General features: G+C 38.9%; 2 protein-coding genes across 2 annotated transcripts in view; both read right to left on the bottom strand.

Annotated features, from left to right (window-relative positions):
• Positions 1 to 1,451, bottom strand: part of LOC138032139 (regulating synaptic membrane exocytosis protein 2-like) — a 57,913-nt gene extending 56,462 nt beyond the window's left edge. The window contains exons 1-3 of the mRNA XM_068879741.1: positions 946 to 1,451; positions 557 to 758; positions 308 to 313 (exon numbers count right to left, since the gene is read on the bottom strand). Coding sequence (XP_068735842.1) covers positions 308 to 313; positions 557 to 758; positions 946 to 1,088 — 351 coding nt within the window. The 5' untranslated portion in view covers positions 1,089 to 1,451. The remainder of the gene's footprint in view (positions 1 to 307; positions 314 to 556; positions 759 to 945) is intronic.
• Positions 1,452 to 3,264: 1,813 nt separating this feature from the next.
• LOC138031304 (adenylate cyclase type 3-like) overlaps positions 3,265 to 20,000 on the bottom strand; it is a 29,155-nt gene continuing 12,419 nt past the window's right edge. The window contains exons 8-23 of the mRNA XM_068879013.1: positions 17,640 to 17,801; positions 17,271 to 17,305; positions 17,128 to 17,181; positions 15,677 to 15,737; positions 14,931 to 15,028; positions 14,101 to 14,188; positions 13,428 to 13,544; positions 13,007 to 13,108; positions 9,914 to 10,089; positions 9,562 to 9,643; positions 7,883 to 8,044; positions 7,159 to 7,305; positions 6,394 to 6,486; positions 5,739 to 5,856; positions 5,258 to 5,382; positions 3,265 to 4,212 (exon numbers count right to left, since the gene is read on the bottom strand). Coding sequence (XP_068735114.1) covers positions 4,054 to 4,212; positions 5,258 to 5,382; positions 5,739 to 5,856; positions 6,394 to 6,486; positions 7,159 to 7,305; positions 7,883 to 8,044; positions 9,562 to 9,643; positions 9,914 to 10,089; positions 13,007 to 13,108; positions 13,428 to 13,544; positions 14,101 to 14,188; positions 14,931 to 15,028; positions 15,677 to 15,737; positions 17,128 to 17,181; positions 17,271 to 17,305; positions 17,640 to 17,801 — 1,779 coding nt within the window. The 3' untranslated portion in view covers positions 3,265 to 4,053. The remainder of the gene's footprint in view (positions 4,213 to 5,257; positions 5,383 to 5,738; positions 5,857 to 6,393; positions 6,487 to 7,158; positions 7,306 to 7,882; positions 8,045 to 9,561; positions 9,644 to 9,913; positions 10,090 to 13,006; positions 13,109 to 13,427; positions 13,545 to 14,100; positions 14,189 to 14,930; positions 15,029 to 15,676; positions 15,738 to 17,127; positions 17,182 to 17,270; positions 17,306 to 17,639; positions 17,802 to 20,000) is intronic.

Raw genomic sequence — 20,000 nt, 5'->3', positions numbered from 1 at the left:
TAATATTTTCCTGGGAGTTAAGTAAGCTTAATTGCAAATTGTGTGTTAAGGTTTAAGCTCCCGAAAGTAAATCACCGATTACTAGCCGCGATAAAATTGTACAATGCAACCTTGTCTGAATAAGAAATTTATAATTCTCATGCAGCTAAATCGACAAAGTGGAAGCTTTTAAAAATACATGAGCAAAAAAGCTTTACTTGTCAACATCAGTGTTTACTGACAATCGGCAAAAAGCCCCAAGTATAAATGCTTTAGAATATCTCAAGCCTTGAAGAAAGGCTTGTCAAAAAAGGATATTTTGACTTACCGAAGTCTGCAAAGTTATCAAGGAATGATGGTACGTCCATGGAAGATGAGAAAAAATTAAGAAAAAGTATCAAGTTAGTTTATTTCAGTTCGTGCTCTGAATGATTTTAGCCTCGGACAATATGAAAAAGGTTTGTCCATTTTCACACCAAAAAAATCAAAAAACAACACATGAATGATGCTTAAAAATAACAACACTAGACCAATTTTTATTTATTTCTCGCGCAAAAAAGAATTTGCACAAAATCACCTGTTTTGATCCAGGAATAGTGACTTGGACACCGCATCGCGCACAGACCTTGAGTTTGCAGTACTTGCACTCCTTCCCTGAACCATCCGTAAATTTTGTCTTGTGGCAAACCTCGCAAACACTGTCCTCCCTAGAATAATCGGATGGTCCAGTTTTTCGCTCAACTTTAGTTTGATAGCTTTCGACTTCCTTTTGAAGGTTTCTGCAGAGAGATGCGTAATATTTCTAGTTACGCATAAAAATCAACATTCATACGGGATCAATTCTAAAGAAGAGACTAATAATGGTTAAAAGGAATTTGACAACAAAGTGAATGAAGCACGGAAAGAACGATCACTATGACCTACTGCCAATATGGCGCTGTTGCATATGCATACAAACGTCCTCACCGTTGCAGCTGCAAAGTTTCATCTTCCATTTGCTTTTGCCGTTGCAATACAGACTGGATAATCTGCTTTTCCTGCTCTGTCAAGTTAGACAGATCTGGCGGCGGTGGAGAGGCAGGAATCCCAAATCCAGCCATTTTTCGCATCTAAAAAGAACCTTTCGTAATATTTCAGCTGAGGGTTCGCCTTAAACCAGCGACGAACAGAAGAAAATCCCCGTCAAACATCGTAGATACAAGCGAATACTGTAGGCGGCTGCCTGCGTTACGCTACGTTTTCTGCGCTTCCACTTCCATATAAATATTATATTCATCTTTTATAAAATTCTTTCCATAACCAGGCGAAAACTTCCAGAATAACCACAACACAGTGCTGTAAATGTACTTTGCATGTATGGGAAAAAAGATAAATTAATTCAGATTTCGGTCGCACTGCGCTCGTGCACCATCGCCTATCTTCGGTAAATTTCGGCTTTTAAATGATGACGCGTCTAATAAAAACGTTTTGATAATGCGTGCGATGCGTGCCTAAAAAAGCGTAGCCACTCTGGCGAGCAGAATTGTGACCTTTCGCTAAAATTACTAATGAAGAAATAAATGTGTAATTTGTTTTAACATCGAGAGTACATTGGGGCCAATATCGTTCAGGAGTCAAACAAATCATGCGCGACCTCTACTGAAAAACACTGGAAACGAGAAATTATTTCCTGTTGTCCTGGCTATCCTTTTGTTCCCGGCTTCCCGCAGCAAATTCTACTTGTTACCGAAGCATAGTTGATTAGTGTGTATGACCATAAGTGATCTACCTGTGGGGTTATTCTAAGCGCTTGGGTGCGCTTGCCGCCCTCCCAGGCGGGTTGCGTGTTCAGAATTAAGGGGAAGGAAAACAAATTTCAGAAAAGGAAAGCGAAAATACACTCTCAAACAACTACGCCGTATGGCCAGTACCCTACGTGTGGGCGCCCGTAACAGGGCACCCAACGATAATATTCGGTGAAATAGAAATAGAATTTCGGTTCCTGACGTTGCCTGACAGCTACAGATTTCTTTACTAAAACATCCATGATCACCTAAAAGATTCGCATGGAAAAGTAGTCCCTTACGTTTTTGGAAAGGGTATTTTGCAACTTTTGGCACTTAAAAAGGTCACCTAGCAGTTTCGGCTGAGCGAATGGTTCGGTTGGAAGTTCTAAGAGTAACTATGTTAGAAGGCAACGTTCAGCTAGCAATTTCTGAAATGAAGAGATCATTCCCTAAAATTTTCGGACACTTTAATTCCAGCTAAGATATCCGAACACATCAAGTTCTTCTAGGTGAGAAAAACATCAGTTTAGAGAGTCTTTAGACATTACAACGAGCCTACAAACGTCTCTTAATTTGCTCCTTTGGTGCCCTTGCCGTAACACAGTGGAAATGGCAGATTTGAACCTTGATGGTCCTCATCAGCATAGCTGTCGAGTCCCTTTTCGAACCGAGAGACGTTTTAGAGGGTTTTACTCTACAAGGGTGAAACAGTTCTGGAAACTTAAAGAGTGTTCCCAATATGCTGCATCAGGGACGGTGTGTTGTTGCTTCGATTCTCGTCAAATTTCTCGCATACTTATTCTCACTTTTTCAACCTTTTGTTTCATTATGCTTGTAAAACTTAGTACCCAGTGGGTTAAATTTCTATTTGGTCGAGTTTATCTTGATTATCTATCTGTGAAAGGACAAAATAGCGAAGTTTAAATTCTAATTTCAGTAGGAGACATAGAGTCTCAAGCCAAAAATTCCGGGGCCTTGATTTCTATCTAGCGTGTTATCGAGTTTACATGCCGTGTTTTTCCGTTTATGAACAAAAAATCTTAGTGTTTCTCCATGCAGCTGTCGAACATATGAATTTTGCCTTTCATGTACTTCGAATGCTCTGCCAAAAAAGGGTTGAAGTGAAAGCGTGTTGTTGCTCAGTATTTTGGGCTGCTGTTCTGCAAACGTGTAAAACTTGGATTTGCAAGAACAGAAGAATTTTTTGATTGATCGTATGTTTGTTGCCGATCATTAAATCTGAAGTAAACAATCAAAAAAGCAATCAAAAAGCTAAACTAAAAAACGTTTCATCATCATATCTTTATTTCCCCTCGGAATTTAGAGTAGCTTGCTGCAGCAAATATCTCCGAGTATTTGCCCTCTTCCGAGCTCGAGGGTGATATCACGCCTGTTCTCTTCCCCAGAGCCCCCTGGCCTTACTAGCCAAGAGAGGCTGGGCAGGACGACAAGCCATTGGTCCTCGTACCCAGCCTCAGCCCGCCAAGAGGGTAATCAGCAACAGAATACAGACATTAGATTATGGGTGGTTTAATTCTTTAATGTACATATTGATATTTGAGAGTTGATTCATTATAAGCAACACTACACGCAAAATTATGTTACACTTGTATCACAAAGAATGGTTTGTCTTTACGACCTGAATAATTTTATACAGTTTAAAAACACTTTCCACGATCCTTGGTATCGATTAATTTAGAATTCAAAAATCATAAATTTTAAATCGAATCGCTCAATATTGCCGGCTTCTGGCTAATCGTGTGAAAGAGTTTCCTATTTATGTACAACATATGCATTTCAAAAATATTCTTACAACATGGTTTAGATGAATGATTGATCCAGTGAAACCAGTAGCTTGTGTTAATCCGGCAGCGATCATCGTTGTGATAAAAACGTCACAAAGTCACGGTTCCTGTAGCCCTACTTCTCAAGTGGGCTAAAAAACCAATCCTAACCCTAACTTCATAGTTTTTAATATAGTTTTTAACCCTAACTGCATAGGTTTCTAAACTCCAACTCTCGGTAAACTTTTGTCTTCTATAAGTTGTGTTCATCTAATTGTGATGCTATACCGCAGGTAAGTGTCAGAAAGACCGGAAAATTAAGTTTCTGAACTTTTAAGAAGCAGACAGCCAAAACTGAGTAACCCCGGATTGTCCCAGGTCTCTTCAACGTCGTCCCCAGGGTGCTTTTCCCAAAGCCAGGGAAAAGCGTCCTGGGGACGAGGTTGGGGTCTCTTGTCCAATTCATAGTGCTAATGTTATGGCTAACCGTAAGGTGGTATTTTTGCGGGAAATTAACGGTTACGTCAAAACGCCATATTGGGTAGACTTAAGTGATCTTTCTTGTCATCTCTTCCTGTAAGATAATATGTGACCAACTGTCCTTTCCCTTTTACTTTCACTGGTCCACGATAAATAAATTTGAAGCCTTTGTCCTTCAGAATTTCATACGTTTGTTCTGTAACCTAAGGAAAAAATGACAGAGCATTATTTTATTCCTCCTTTTAAAAGCAAATTTCTGCTACTTTTACACAGAAGCACTCGAAGCACTGCGGGACCGGCTGGTTGCGGTGTCATGAAATACCGGAAAGCAACAATTTCAAATAATACAACAGCGTTAAAATACCCAACTGGAAGGAGGCAGTGAGATAGCCTATGAGAACGAGGGGTGGAGATGAAACTGGAACAAGCTAGTCTGTAGCTTGTGACCGTGAAAAGCAGTATTTGACAGATGATCACAGACGTGAACTCGCGGTATCAACATTGTTCACTCTTCTTCACCACCCGTGAGGAGCGAGGATGGCACAGTCGGTTAGTGCGCGACCTTTGGTGCAAGAGGTCCTGAGTTCGATTCCCAGATCTTGCATCCTTGTTTCGACTTCTTTCCGTTCTGTGTAGCTTTAGTAGCTTTAAATACCCGTAAAACGGAGCACTAATGGTGAGGGGGGAGTAAAATGAGCGCAACGTCGACCTCAGGTTTGTCAGTTGAATTACTGTTATGAGTTAAATATGGTTACTTTTACTTTTTTTTTTACTTTACCCGTGAATCGGAAAGGGGAGAAGAGAGAACCTGAGAACGAGGCAGCAACAGGATGAGGGCGATAAAACAAACACAAAGTGCCTTGGATAACTGAGACCCAACATAAAAAAGACGGCACCTTGCATATAAGATGTTTACTCGAAAAAACTGACCTGAAAAAAGGAACTGACTAAGTTTGGGAAATGCGCATTTCTCAAAAATCTGTGCGTGATACGCTGTGTACTGAAGACCCATTTTTGTAACCGCTTTTTTTTTACTATTTCAAATATCTGAGACTGCGCACATGTGTCGGCGCTCCGTGATTTGCAAACTTCATCGTTCGGAAGCAGCAGAGGTTGGTATCATCACTGCTGACAAAAAGAGCAAAGCATAAAAGTCCTTCATATATATGAGTCAAAGTAAAGTGGAAGCGAGGGGATATGCCTTTAAAAGATACTCGAATATTACAAAAAATAGACATTCCTACAGACCTGCATGTAACCAGCTTTTCCTGTGCTTTCCATTCTACTCGCAACATTTACAGTGTTACCCCAGATGTCATAATGTGGTTTTTTGGCGCCGATTACTCCAGCTACCACAGGACCCTGGCAGATTCCTATGACAAGAAAAATATCTTGTTTTACTGAATCAACAAAAAATTTCGAAGAGAAATCACGAAGTGTTCATACTAAAAGGTGTTAACATAGTCCCAGGGGCAAGCGCAACATGAGCTGAAACAATACTTGAGAATGAGGTAACATAGGCCGACAGACTCAAAACAGAAGGCACGATTTGTGTTTCTAGAGCACGCTGTTCGCCGGTCCGGAATTATTTTTTCCCTAACCCTTTTGTTCACATCAACACACAGCCTTGAATCAAAATTTCTTAAAGTATTTTATTATTAAAATAGTGACTTAAACATTAATCTTGACAAAACTTCTCCTGTGTTAGAAACAGGTCTCGAATACTCACCGACTCTAAGCACAAATTGATTAAAGCATTCTTTGTTGATGTTTTCTAGCTTGTCCTTCAACGCGAGGGCAAAATCGACAACATCAACGAGTTGTCGCCAATGTTCAGACTCTTCAGACTGATATAAGAAAAAGGCCAAAAGTTGAGTTTTAAAAGCACAGTGGAATCTATTAAAAGCAACTTTATTTAAGTGTGTAGTCGTTCTAGTGCTGGAGCACTAATTGGGGACACTGTAAACTAAAATCAACAATTAATACAAATAAAGTCAAATTTTTACTCAGTTTTTGAGGACAAGCCTTCATAAGACAGTATAGTGCAGTTTATGCACACGAAAAATAAGAATCACCCTCGTTTTCAGAGACCAACCTAGTTTCCAGTGTCTCTAATTTTTCCTTCTTCGCGACGACTACAGGATCTGGGAACGACCCATCACCAGGGGTACCCGAGTAGCCAATCTAGTTTCTCTTTATAAAACAGAACGCGGAATCATTCTTTTTACATATTTTCTCTCTCTAAGAAACGCTTCATGTGCACAGTCGGTCCTAACTCGAGTGAAACTATACTGTTTAACGTTGTCAGAATTACAAAACCCCAATTAATATCCTCGAACTGCTTTCAAAATGCTGTGCACCGCTGAGCTATTCTTACTTCTTACCTCGTTTTCTGGATGCAGCCCAGCTGCTGCCATGTAAGTGCTCTTGATTGTCTTTATTTTCTCTATGCTTCGAAATCTTGACTCTGCCAAAACCTACGGTATTCATAAAACGTTCAGTCTTCAGCGTCCGGCAACATTTGTGTAAGTTAAAGGGGAATTCAAAAGAATGGAACATTCAGGCTTCATGAATCATGAGCATTTGTTCTCGCAGAAAAGGCTGGTATCGAAAAGGCCTGTTGTGTGTCGAAAACAATTTCCATTATAGAGGAGAGAGTTCAGCTCCGATGTCATAAATTCAGCTTTACGCACAAGAATCCGTCGCCTCTTATTCGGGAGTAAAAGAAACCATGACGCCTAGGACAGTAACAAGGGCACAAAACATAACATAATTGCTTTACGGTTTAAGGCTGTAATCCAGCGTAAAGGCGTAAACAGTTCTCAACCAACCCAGTAGTGCCGTGATGCGCAAAAATTCAGGCTTTTCTGATGTGTTCAATCGTTCTTTGATTAACTTCGATTCTCTTTAATTACTATTTAAGTTGGTCCTTGCATTTCAGTTATTACAGCGATTATGGTTTGCATTTCCAAAATTGGTGATCTTGTGCCACACACCCACTGTGATTTGCTCGCATTTCCAGCGCTTCGCAAAAGCTTCATGTATTCTTCATGTATGCTTCATGTGACCGCTTTGTGTTGAGATCTGTAAGTCTGTTACTTTTGTTTTGTTTTGTTTTTAGAGCATTTATTTGAAAACTCCTCTATTACCTCATCAAAGTCGTTGATGATCTCGTTCAAGAAGCGAATGCATTCTTTTCCGCCGTCATTTATCTGATCCTCTGAATAAAATTCGTCAAAATTTGGAATCGAGGCAAATATCACTGTCACGTAATTGTAGGAGTGGCTGTACAGCTCCTGTAATGCAATGGCATAACGAGTTATTTACGTGCGTGCTTTGGCGAGGTTATTTCGTATTCAGTGTGCAGGATTCGAAATAACTAATTTAAATGAACCACAAACATGTACTCATGCAACGGGATTACGGTTACGAAATCAAAATAGCCCACTTTCGATATATCAAAATTCGGTCCTAAACTCGAGGCTCTTGAAAATAAACTCATACAAATCCTTATATTTATTTCCTAGAGCCTCGAGATGATGCCTTTTGTTTAGGACTGAATTTTGATATATCGAAAGTGGGCTATTGCTTAGTGAAGCGCCATATTGGATTTTGGTGTTGAATCGACCAAAACTTGGCTCATCCTCGGTTTAAAAACCTGTGAAACTCACAGATGACGTAACTCAAAGGAAAACAAAAGAGCAAAAAAAACATCAAACAATAACCTAACCCTACCACGAGCTAACAAAACAAAGAAAAGTTTCACAGGTTTTTACACCGAGGTAAACCTCAAAACTTCCTCTGCATCAACAAAAATTAAGATGGGTACTTAACAGTGAGCTTCCACTAAGGTACAAAGGGAAATAAAGTTACCGTCTCATCACTGTTTTGATTTTGAAGAAAATAATCAGCTACGTGCTTTGGCAGAATGTTATCAACCAATTTTCGATTTCTCTCTCGCATGTTTTCCACCTCTGTACGCTTTTCAAATGCTTCCATCTTCCGCAAGAACAGCAAGCGTGCAGTTCGTTCAACCTGACGGAAGAAAGAAAATGACGTTGACTTGGTTTTTATCCTGGTAATGTCAAACAGGTGCGCGCGGCTTGCGTGACTACGACACGACCAACAGCAAATTACCGCTTCCTTGTTTATTCACCGAAGCGAAGTGAAGTACGGGGTCAGTAAATGCGGACTAAGTAACCAGCTGGTAGCCTGCGACCAGGCTCTATTTTAGTTTTGCGCGGTACATAATGTGGAGTTGGTGAAACGAAAAATAGCCAATTTTAGCAAGCGACGACATAAGAGAACAAATGGACGAAGCTGAAAATGGATCTGACCACAGGTTACCAACTGGGAATACCCTGTGTTGTCGGCTTTGCGGGAAGTACGAGTGGCGTAATTAAGAGAGAACTCACTTCTCGTCAAGGTGTAAAGGGTTGATATCCTGTTATTGCGATAAGTGGACTAAGTTTTTGCTGGCTCTAGGCCTGCTTTTATCAGAGTCTTTCAAGATTTTCCTCCCAGACCCGTGAAGTCAACACGTATCTTATTCCACCATTGCGTGCCGGACACATGGGATAATAGACTAAATAGTACATTTTACCACAATTGCTTGTAATCTCGCAATTTGATTGGCTAATTTGCCGTTGTTGATAACAGTCTAGACAATGCTGCTAGCGTCCTTCTCGCGTCAATTGTCGGGCACTGTAACAGCCAATCAGGAACGCTCATTTTGGGAAATAAACCAATAATATTGCGAGAAAGTTATAGACAACGCTTGCTCTTTTTTGTGTCATGATTTTGGTTACGCTCTGAAATAAACGCATTCTCTTCCACAAGATTTTGACCACTGTGGTGACGAATATCGTTGTCGATAAGAGTACAGACAACGCTGAACCACTTTCAATTTGTTAATTACTGCATGTACATACGCATCCTTGTTAAACAAAGAGGTCGATAAGCAACGACGACGACCACGGAAACGCTAATGCAGCGCAGTGGTGAGAGCACTCGCCTCCCACGTTAAATGTGGCCCTGGTTCGACTCCCGGTCCCGGCGTCATATGTGGGTTGGGGTTTTTTGTTGGTTCTCTCTTTGCTCCGTGAGGCTTTTCTCCGGGGACTCCGGTTTTTCCTCTCTCCAGAAAAAAAATCCAAATTCTAATTCGATCTGGAATGCACGGAAACATGTTGAACGAGCTCCTGAGCCCTCTTAAGGGGTTCCGTGGGTAAACAAATTACATTACATTACATTAATAGAAGTAAAATATTTCTTTGCTGTACTCAATTGAACAACAACTTGAAATAACCAAATTTAAGGTTATGACGGCTTCATGAGCATACACCAGTGAATTTTTCATTCTCTGCCTTTACTTTAAAACCCTTTGTTCCAATCCATTTATAAGAGCGTTCGCCCGTAAAAGAGATGGAATAATGGCGAAATACTTATGATAGTGCAGAGTAATGATTTTAAGATACGTTTAAGGTCGTTTAACTCTCTTCCACAGATACTACGCGGTTATGACATCATAGGGTAAGTTTGTTTAAGCTTACCTCTCGGCCATGAAGAACAAGGATAAGGAAGCTCAGCAAGAGGATCACAGATGAAAAGTACTTTCTTGGTACAAAGGATGTGCTGATTAAAGAGAAAAAAAACGTCTGCAATACGTAAAAGCCTTTGATTTGTGTCTTTCAATTATGATAATGGTGATGATGACGATGATGATGACGATGATGACGACGACGATCACGACGACGATTCGACGACGACGATTCGACGACAACGACGAGTCGACGACGACGACGATCATGATGATGATGATGACGATGCCAATGACGACGAAAACAATGATAATAACATGAAAACCAGACATTGGAGGTGAATATAAACTAGCAGTGTGTATACCTGTAATTATAGTGAACGTAACTATCGTAATTGTCGAAGAGCTGATGTTTTACGGAAGTGTTTATGATGCAGTACGCTGCCACTATCGCCAGTGTCAAAAGAACCTTCAACGAATGACTGAGCTGTACCACAACTGAGATGCCCACAAGAAGTAAGATACCATTGTGCGAGAAATACTGCAAACAAGAAAATATAAAAGAATATTAGGAAAATGTCCAATAGACCATTTTACAGTTCTGTGCTCAGTTAGCAGGCCTTTGAATAAAAGCGAGGTTGGAGTTGACCTTGCTTTGATACAAACCTCTTTGCTTTTCGTAGGTAAATCATGTTGTTGTAATGCTAACGAGTTTCTATTCACATCAGAAAAGAAGTGAGGCTTGTATCAAAACAAGGTCAACTCCAGCCTCGTTTTTATTCAAAGGTCTGGTAATTGATCATAGAACTTTAAAATGGTCTATTCGACACAGGAAGCCAAAGCAGCCAAACTGGATTTTAGCCTCATCAACTTATCAGAGTCTCGAACCTCTTGCATATTAAGGTATCATTTATTTAAGGACGTTCGCGCCAAAATCTTCCTACGGTGAGATTTTCTTCATTTCTCGCCTAGAGTTAGGTCATAAAGTACTTACTCCAAAAATAAAAAAAAAATTGGGGGTCACCGACTTTGTTTCGGAGAAAATGGCAGTGGAAAAATGCCTTAATTTCGATAAATTTGTCATAATAACGAAAGGTAGCCTCATCTGCTCATCCATCCAAAATCCTAAAAATAAACTGTTAGAGTGAAGGTTTCCGTGCATAAGTTTTTAGGAGTGGGATTTTAAGATAATTTCATGCCGCTAGGGATGTCGTAAACAGTAGAGTTCATCCTGGACGAGCGTTTTCGTAACCTCTATCGGTTGCAACCACTACCGGAATTCGATGGCACGAGGAAAGAAAATTTAAAAAAAAGACAACTTCTTACTGTGAGATTTTTTTCATTTTATCATATTTTGTAGATAGTAAGTAGAGTAAGTGATTCATGATTAAAAAAATAGGGGTCACCGATGATCCAAGGGAGTAAAATCGATGTGATTTAACGAAGCTCTTGGAAAACTTTGTTTGTCACGTTTTTGCGTGACCTGTCGGGGAAGGACTGGAACCCAGGAGAGGATCGATCGTTGAAGGGATGAAAGGTTTTTACCCCAAAACAAAGCTGTCTCGAGCACAGCAACGAAGTTTTAAGCAGTCGTCATCTTCATTTGGTTAGTGTTTTGTATAATATTTCTCCATTGCCGTCATGCTCGTCTTCTGGAGTGTGGTTTTTGTGAAATTTAATCGCTGGTTTTTCCACGCAGGTCCGCACTATTCACGCCGACGAGGACGAAAATACTGCTCTATTTTCACGAAAGTAAAGGAAAAGAACTTCAAAAACATAAATTCATTTTGAACTTAAGTTCGGAGGGTAATAAAAACATTAAAGAAAGAAACAGCCCCATTAAATTTACGTAACGGTTCGTCCTCGAGTTTTCCAAACTTTCAGCCACTACTCGATCAGCAGCTACCTTTTCCAGAGCTTTTCCATCCTCCCGCTCACTTCTCTTCAACGTTTCATGATGATTCGGAAATAAATGTGCCATTCTTTTGCCGGCCTGGAATGTTTTCCCCGGCGTTTTTGTCGCCATGTTATTTTAACTAATGCTTGAACAATATTTATGAAAGTCATGACTAGTGCACGACTGATAAAAACAACGCGAACATCAGTCGTGCAGTAGTCTACTTGACTTTCCTAAATATTTTTAATCAATTTTGACTGATCACGATCTTCTCTTATCCAACGCTGTGCAAGACTTATCGTCCACGGTTTCTGCAAAGGTTTTCAAACCTCAACTTCACTAAGCTCGAAGTAATGCGTGACATATTACAGTCGCGTTACCTGCGCAGTTACGTTGCGCACAAACAATTAGCGCGAACGTCCTTAAAAGATGATCTACTGATTCTTTTATTCGAAAATAGTATATTTTTCTATAGTTTACCTAACCAATTAAGTTACTTTGGTTTGCATTACTGTTTTTTGCGTTGATTGGCTTAAAATGATTCCACGCTACATTCCTAGTCAATCAGATCGCGAAAAGTTTAATTCAACAGACCTTATTCACGATGGCCGCCGTGTTGGATTTGCTATTATCATGCAAATTAGCTACACACTTCTGAGGGGGCAAAAAAAAACAAGTTCGAGAGGTTATAACGAACATCTTAGCCACACAGATGATTTGTTTCACGTTCATTGAATGTTTATCACCTAAGTAGTAAAATAGAATGATTTTACAAGTGAAAAATGAGCAGATAACAAAGTCAAAAGGCAATCAAAGATATAAAATTATTATAAAAGGTACTTAATTCTAAATTCTAAACTGTACTTTTAGCAACGCTATTTCAATATTTCGCAATTTGCCTTTTTTGCAATGTTTGCCCCCCAGCATAACACATGGCTATTTTGCATGACAATTTGAAACCAACATGGCGGCTATCGTGAAAAGGCCTATTGTAAGTTGATTCGTGTGCATTTTTCAGGGCATGCGCCGTACCTATTTGTCTTTTGCTGTGATTGCCTCGTTTGATCTTGTTAGCCTGTTTCGATTGGCCTAATTTCTTTTGGTCTTGCGGTAATCAATCAGTGAAAAAGGCGCTAATATGAATCACTTTAGTTGTCATCAGCGATTCCGGACGCATGTCTATGATCGAGTACTGCAATTAATGAGGTACATGCCGATTTTGATCACCAACACGAATTGTCCTATTTCCCTTCTCCTTCACCTTTATCATCAGTTGTGTCTAACAACACGTACGATAAACGTCTCAAAGTGTGTCCCGAAATCTACTGTACAAATCTTCAGTTACAAATACGAAGTTGACCTCGTGATTGCCATTAATCGAAATGGGGGGGAGGTATATCTCGTCATTTGCATTACTGGACACAATTGAAAGATCACCGATCTTGGATCATTAGATTGCAGTTGTATGACTTGGCCAAATTGTTGAAGAAATGTTTATGTTTGGTTTGAACTTCGAATACTAACAGTCGATGTATTTACTAATTAGCTCTTATTTACGTACCTGTGGATATTCACAAGTTGGACTGGAGGGATTTAAAGGCTCTGATCTGTTGTGTCTGAGTTCAACTTGTTCTTTTGATAAAGAAGTCGTTTCACAACCAAGCTTTAATAAAAAGAAAGAACATTTTAGAATTGAGCTGTTTGCTTTTTTTCTCACAAATTCTTTTTTGCGTACCGGTGAGAAGCAAGCTTTTACATGCTTAGGTTTCTTTTTTCCTAAACTATCCAAAAGGCCTTTATGCTTCGAAGATGCCCGTTTTTCATTAAAAAAGAAGCTTAAAGGGACGGTTTTAACGCCTTTGGAAGCAACAAAGTAAGCAAAACCCACTCAGACCATTTTTAGCCTGTCCAGAAAGAACATACCATAGTTTCCCAGACAGAACAAACTCCCTAACTAACACTTTGTTTTATTGTTTTCTTACCATGTCTATTAACTCCGTAGCGGCCAATATGGTCACACAAAGAGCTGCAGCAAGCGTACGAGCTGGCTTACTACAGTCGAGGACATTTGACGCTTCAACCACGAATTTGGGAAAATACTAAAAAATATAGATAAAATCGTTGATGAGGTAACAGCGTTTAGGTAAGAAGCATCACAGAGCGAACTTAATGTTCAGGGTTGTGGGTATCGAGTAAAGTTAGAAACTCGCGAATTTCGTGCAAAAAAAATCAAGTAAAAAAGGAAATAACATTAAGTTAAAATGCAATGTATTTTCAATATCATTTCTCTTAAGGCGGAAAAGTTACGCACACCCATGGGCCAAAATGCGCCACCTCAACCCGTGATCCACGACATTTACACTCAGCGACGTATCAAACGGAGAACGTTAACTGTCGTTTAGCGAAGTGCGGGCCAAGTTTTTAACAAAATGTGATATCACTTTGACAACTCTAAGAACATTATCAAAGAAAAAGATAAACAGAGACATGTTAGAGGAGAAAAAATGACACTGTTGGGACCAGAACTGTTTATATGCAAATTGAATAAATGCTGGTCATGGGACAGGATATATACTCTATTTTTACACTCGTCTCTTGTAAAACAAAATCGACCACCAGAGTTCTTGCTTTTTGCGTTGTTCTTTCTTTCCTTACCTTCGGCGAACTAGAAGCGCATGTGATGATTGTGGGTATTAACAATAAAACAAATCCCAAGGAAAACGTCAAATCATTCCTCAAGTTCCTGTGGGGTGAAAAACATTCGCAATCCTTTAGATCGCGATACGGCAAAACGCTACTGATATCTCTCTCCCTTTTCAAATTTATATTAAAACTATTTTTACCCCATGGTATAAAACACGGTGTCATTGAAAAGCATTTAATACGAATTGATGCCGAATTTAATTTGAAAATAACAATATGAATTGATACCTTGTAGAAATAAAATTATAATAATATTAAGTAAGTGTCCAATTCTCAAGACTCTACTGAGTTTCTAGTCTTGCTTATGCTTATGATACTTTGTAAGTGTGGTCCAGGTTTTAACTACAACCATTTTAACACAACAGTTGTCGGGAAGAAGTTAAGCTTTGGGAGCAGCTTTCTACGACGCAGGGACGACTGACAATGATTCCCTATCCTCGTGAGCTTTTCGTTGTTTTTTATTCCTGACTTCTTGTCAGCAGCTTTGAGAAACTAAATTGCATTGAGATTATTTTTGTCTCATGTACGCTCGTTCCCCTTTGACCAGGTTCAATTCTTGAACTTTTAGTTGCATGAAAATGTACTAGAATGCTGATGCAAATTCTCGGAAGGTGCCAGATGTAGTAAGTTTCCAATTGTTCTTTATCCCAGTTCCTTGCGAAATTCTTGAAAGTGAAGTTTCTTCTAATTGTTGGTCGGCCCGCATGCTAAAAGTTAGAATATTACAGGTGGGAAGATCCACTGACTAGTATTCTTGACTGAAAAATGTCATAAATACAAACCTCGGAAATATTGCGAGCTCCACAAAGAAGCAGAAAACAATGACGATACAAAGACAAACAAGTGATTCGCCACTCATGTCTTGCCGTTCCAGTGCATACTGGTGATGAAAAAAGCACAATATATAGAGAGGTTTTCAGTTGAGGACGTTGAGTGATACGGGAACTAAAATGTTGCGAATAAACTTTGGCCAATCAAAAGACATGAAGATAGCCCAATGAGCCAATCAAAACGTAAATAAAAAACATGCGACACGTGAAAAGCGCGGGAAAAAACGCGGGAAAGGAATACGGGTGAGTCATATCGCCTTTGCTTCTGATTAGCTGAGAATGCAGTGTTCTGTTTTCAAGTCAATCAGTGACCATAGAGATGCAAAACGAAATTAAGGCAACAAAAGAAAATCACTCTTTACTTTTAGCGACATAAAATAAATATAAAACAAAAAAATGAGAATTAGCCTGAACGTAATCCTGGCTCAATAAAGGTTTCGTTCTTTTGGTGATGGCAATGAACATGGGTGTTGAAATGCAAACTATTTTTCAACAGGGATAAGTAAGGCGGCCTGTAAAAAGGACGCGCTGCAAACCAAAAGACATTGCGCAAATAAAAAGAAAACGCGCGAGCACAACAGACAACACACGCTTGACAAAGAAACCGTGCAAACAAAAATAAAATACTCGCAAATCATTGAACAAGAGGAACTCTCCTCTCATCGTTTACTAGCGTGTTGACTATTCACTATGTTTACCTGCATTTCGCTGTCCTGGTTATGGAAACGAAGTGTAAAGGGATTCATTTTTTTCTTGACGCTGAAAACAAAGCGTGGAGTTAGACGGAACGATTTCTATGGACATCAGGGGGAGATGACTTGGAGGTTGCAACTCATCCATCTCTCTTCCGAGTTATAATTTTCTCACTCCATTAATTTAGTAATTTACCCAGGAAGCTCCATTTACCCGAAAGTGCGGATTTCAGGGAGGTCGTGCATCCGATTGAATTGGAATTTAGAGATATTGGTTTATGAGGAGAGGGAAAAACCGGGGAACCTGAAGAAAAACCTCTCGGTGCAGAGTAAAGAAACCAACAACAAACTTAACCCACATATGGCCACGAGACCGGAATCGAACACGGGGCTATAACCAATGAGCCATCAGTGCTGCAACGATTGCTCTCGCCCAGTATTGTCACACAAGTCGGCCACGCCTCTGCTGTTGCAGACCATACAATTTCTACCGGTCATAACATCAAATGGGACCATTTTGAAATCCTCGCAACTGGAAAGTCCGACTTGCAGTGTAAAATTAAAGAAACGCTATTAATCAGTGATTTAAAACCCTCTCTCAATGAAAACATTGGTAGTGAGAAGCTTTTTCTTTATTAATTTCTTCCGGAAGAATCGTCTACCGGAAGTTACGATTTTGTTATCACACTTTTTAACTAGTCACCAGTTCCTCGCTCTAGTTTTTTAAAATTCTGTGTAACAGCTTTAACCGTCACTTCTGATGATGTATGCTGCAACATACGAAACGTCAAGTATAAAATGAAAATGTTTGTAACCGCTGTTTGTTTTCTTTTCCTATTGAAATTGTCAATTTAACCATTCAATGTCTCCGTGACACCACATTCAGTTTCAGATTCAGTTTATTTTTTGCCACTTTTGTTATTTTCAATTACAAAAGAAATATATATTAAACTACAAGAGATATTAAATAATAAATAAAAGAAAAGCATAAGGCGAGGATACCCATATAGAAACCATTAGGGCTTACTCGGGCTACAGGCACCTCAAGAAAAATACAACTATAAAATGATGATTTTAGGCGTGCCTTATTTAATTTGTACAGAAATTTAGGTTAAAAAGCAAGAATACAAACAAACAAAAATAAGGGGAAGTCAGTTCTGAAGGAAAGTTTTTAATTTATACTTAAATTTTGAAAAACTGTCAGCATTCTGAATTTCTGTATTGAAAGAATTAAACAATTGAGGTTCTCGAAAGCGTATTGCAAACTGTCGGATATTTGTTCTACAAGAAAATAAGTAAAAATAAGTAAAACCCTGAACGGATTATTGTTTGAATTAATTTCGGTAAGCAGCATTCTAAAAATGACAAAGTGTAAGACACGAACACTCAAACAAGAGGTTCTATTTGTTCTCTGTAACAGGCTCCTGCCGAGTTATCTTCATTTACATTATACGTACCCTCCGTCTCTCTCGTCTAGAACGTCAGATAAGAGTTTATTCAGATTACGTTCACTGCAACATTAAAATAGATTAAACGACTGTTAGAAACGACTGTCAAACTACACAATTAAAATAACGTCAAAAACATTTGGATAGATCACCTCCTGGAGGGGTCCCATTTCTCTACATCATCTTCCTGTAAATAAAGAATGGCATCTTACTCTCATGCAGTGAAGAGGACGCAATCGCTTTAGTGAGAAATAATTACTCCTTCATGCTCTAAGATTTTAAAGAGCTTCACTGACATGCACAGACTGAGGAAAAACGTTCGACTCTCTATTGAAACCCTTCTTAAATATCTCGGTAAAAGCAAACTGAAACCAATTGTGTCTTTATAGTGCGCGGATCACAATTGCTTTTGTGTTGTGATTGGTGCATTTGTGTGACTAGGTCTATTATGATGGGCTGGCGCGATTTCCGTAATTTTGATTTCATGTTACTGAACAGAGTTGCAAAAACTCTTTACTAACGTCAAATAGTGACACCCTTCTAAACTCCATTTCGTCTTTGTTAATGATAGTTTCTTTATCTTGCCATTGGCTTGAGGGATTAATAATCTCCATAATTGGCGACGAGGTCCGTCTTGTGTCCTTTGCGGAAGGCTCCGTCAGCCACAAGGAATCTACGCTCTCCTAAAAATAACATAGCTATTAGCAACGATGAGGCCAGTGGCGACGGCAAGGCTATAATTTGGACAGATTTCTTTTCTGAATTGCCATATTCGGCAAAACAACATCATGAAATGAACAATTCAAAGGTTTTGAAGACTATACACGTGATCACATTATTCCAAGACTGTTCGTACCAGTCCAGCTGTGGGATTTCTTTTAATGAGTAAAATATTGCAAAAAAATTGAATTTTTAGGAGACGTTTGCGATGAGGTTACCGATGGCGTTGCTCTATTGGCAATGAAACGGATGGCAGGTAGAGCGGTCCGGTGATTAGAGTGCTTTCCTTGAGATACGGACATCCCGAGTTTAAGACAAGTTCTGATAACTACTTTAGTTTGATCCTGGTAATCCCTGGGTCCACTTCACGGCTGCACTTGTAATTAGCTAACTGGTTTGCCTACGGCCAGCTGGAATTTTGAACACTTTTTGCTATTGTTCTGTTCTGTCGTTTCGTTGATGGTGTTTCATTGGCCCTGAAAAGCCCCTGTGGGATATGTGGACATGTAGTGTGCAAGAAGTAACCTGCCACAAATTCCGCTTTCGAGGAACCACCAGACCTTTATTAGAGGACACAAGGCGTGGAGAAGGACTGAAAGGTTCTGAAATCAATCTCGTACGTATTTAACGATAACACAAAAAGATTTCAAAAATACATATTTGCATGTTACAGCAATTTCAGTTTTTTACGATCCGTCGAACACTTTGTATTATTTTAAACCAATGAAAAACCTAAACCTAACCTTCAGTCATTCATCTACACTGGAAAACTTGAACCATTTACAGACTTCAAAAAAGTTGGTAAAATCTCTGTTAAATGTCCACATTTTCTTTGTAAATTACAATCTCTGTAAATTTGCACACTTACAGAGATTTTGTAACTCCATAAAAAGTCTGTAAAATTTAACACATTTTCGTCCTTACGATGACATAAAATGAGTACAAAATCTCAATAAAATCTATGTAAATTGAAGGAAAAATTTACAGAGATTTTATGCGATAAGTACAAAATGTCTGTAAAATCTCTTTACTTTCTCTGTAAAATTTACAGGAGAAAAAATCTCTGTAAATCCATCCATATAAAATGTCAGTGTTATCTCTGTAAAAAGTGAGTGAGAAGAATGCATGAAATGTCTATAAAATGTCTACAAAAACCCTCAAAAAACTGGAGGGGAAAAGTATGTGAAATGTTTTTAAAATGTTGGTGTTTTAGTGCACAAAATCTCAGCAAAATGTTCACAATATCTCTGTAAATTAAGTATTTAAAACCTGACAGAAGGCAGGAAATGTCAATAAAATGTCTGTAAAACTGGAGGGGTAAAGTATGTGAAATATTTTTAAAATGTTGGTTCACCAAACGGCGTAAAATCTTTGTAAATTTTCGATTTATAGACATTTTTGCAAGATTTTATAAAGTCTGTAAATTTCAAGTATTTCCTCTTATTGTAGCTCCAATAATTTATAAACATTTTACAGACATTTTATAGAGCTTTACTCAACAAAACTCTGTAAAATATCTGTAAAATAAATTTACAGAGATTTTATATTTATGGGGTTAAGTGTTAAAGTCTGTAAATTTATTATTTACAGACATTTTATGAAGTCTGTAAATGGTCCAAATTTTCCAGTGCTATCCGCTTACAAAGTAGGCAAAGTTCTAGCTATCTGGTTTTTACAGGTTTATAATGAACCTAAGGAACAGAATATATCCAAAACTGCGATTGTCCAGTCTACAATGATTCAAATTCTAGTGACTGCCTTTTCGGTCGTTCTAGTGCTGGGGCACTAATTGGGAACACTATAAACTGAAACCAACAATTAACGCAAATTAAGTCAAATGTTGGTTTTTGAGGAGAGGGGAAACCGGAATAATGCTCTTCATCGGCCGCATAAAATTTTTCAAAGCATTGTGATTGGTCATTTGACTGTCTGCAACCCTTGTGATTGACCAAAGTAATGACTTGGGTTTTAATGGTTAGTTTGGAACGGCACGCATTTCAAGTGAATCGTAGGTAGGTAGGCAGGTAGGTAGGTAGGTAGGTAGGTAGGTAACTTTATTTCAATTGGGGTTGATGAGGCTGATTAGGCCCCTAGCAAATACATGCTAATATGCCGTGCAAAGTGAAATAAATAAATAAAAATTGTATATCTATATATATACA

The sequence above is a fragment of the Montipora capricornis genome, chromosome 14 (assembly GCF_036669925.1).
Source record: "Montipora capricornis isolate CH-2021 chromosome 14, ASM3666992v2, whole genome shotgun sequence".
Taxonomy (NCBI): domain Eukaryota; kingdom Metazoa; phylum Cnidaria; class Anthozoa; order Scleractinia; family Acroporidae; genus Montipora; species Montipora capricornis.
Note: the sequence above shows the minus strand (reverse complement) of the source record. Positions and strands in the feature narration are given on the sequence as shown.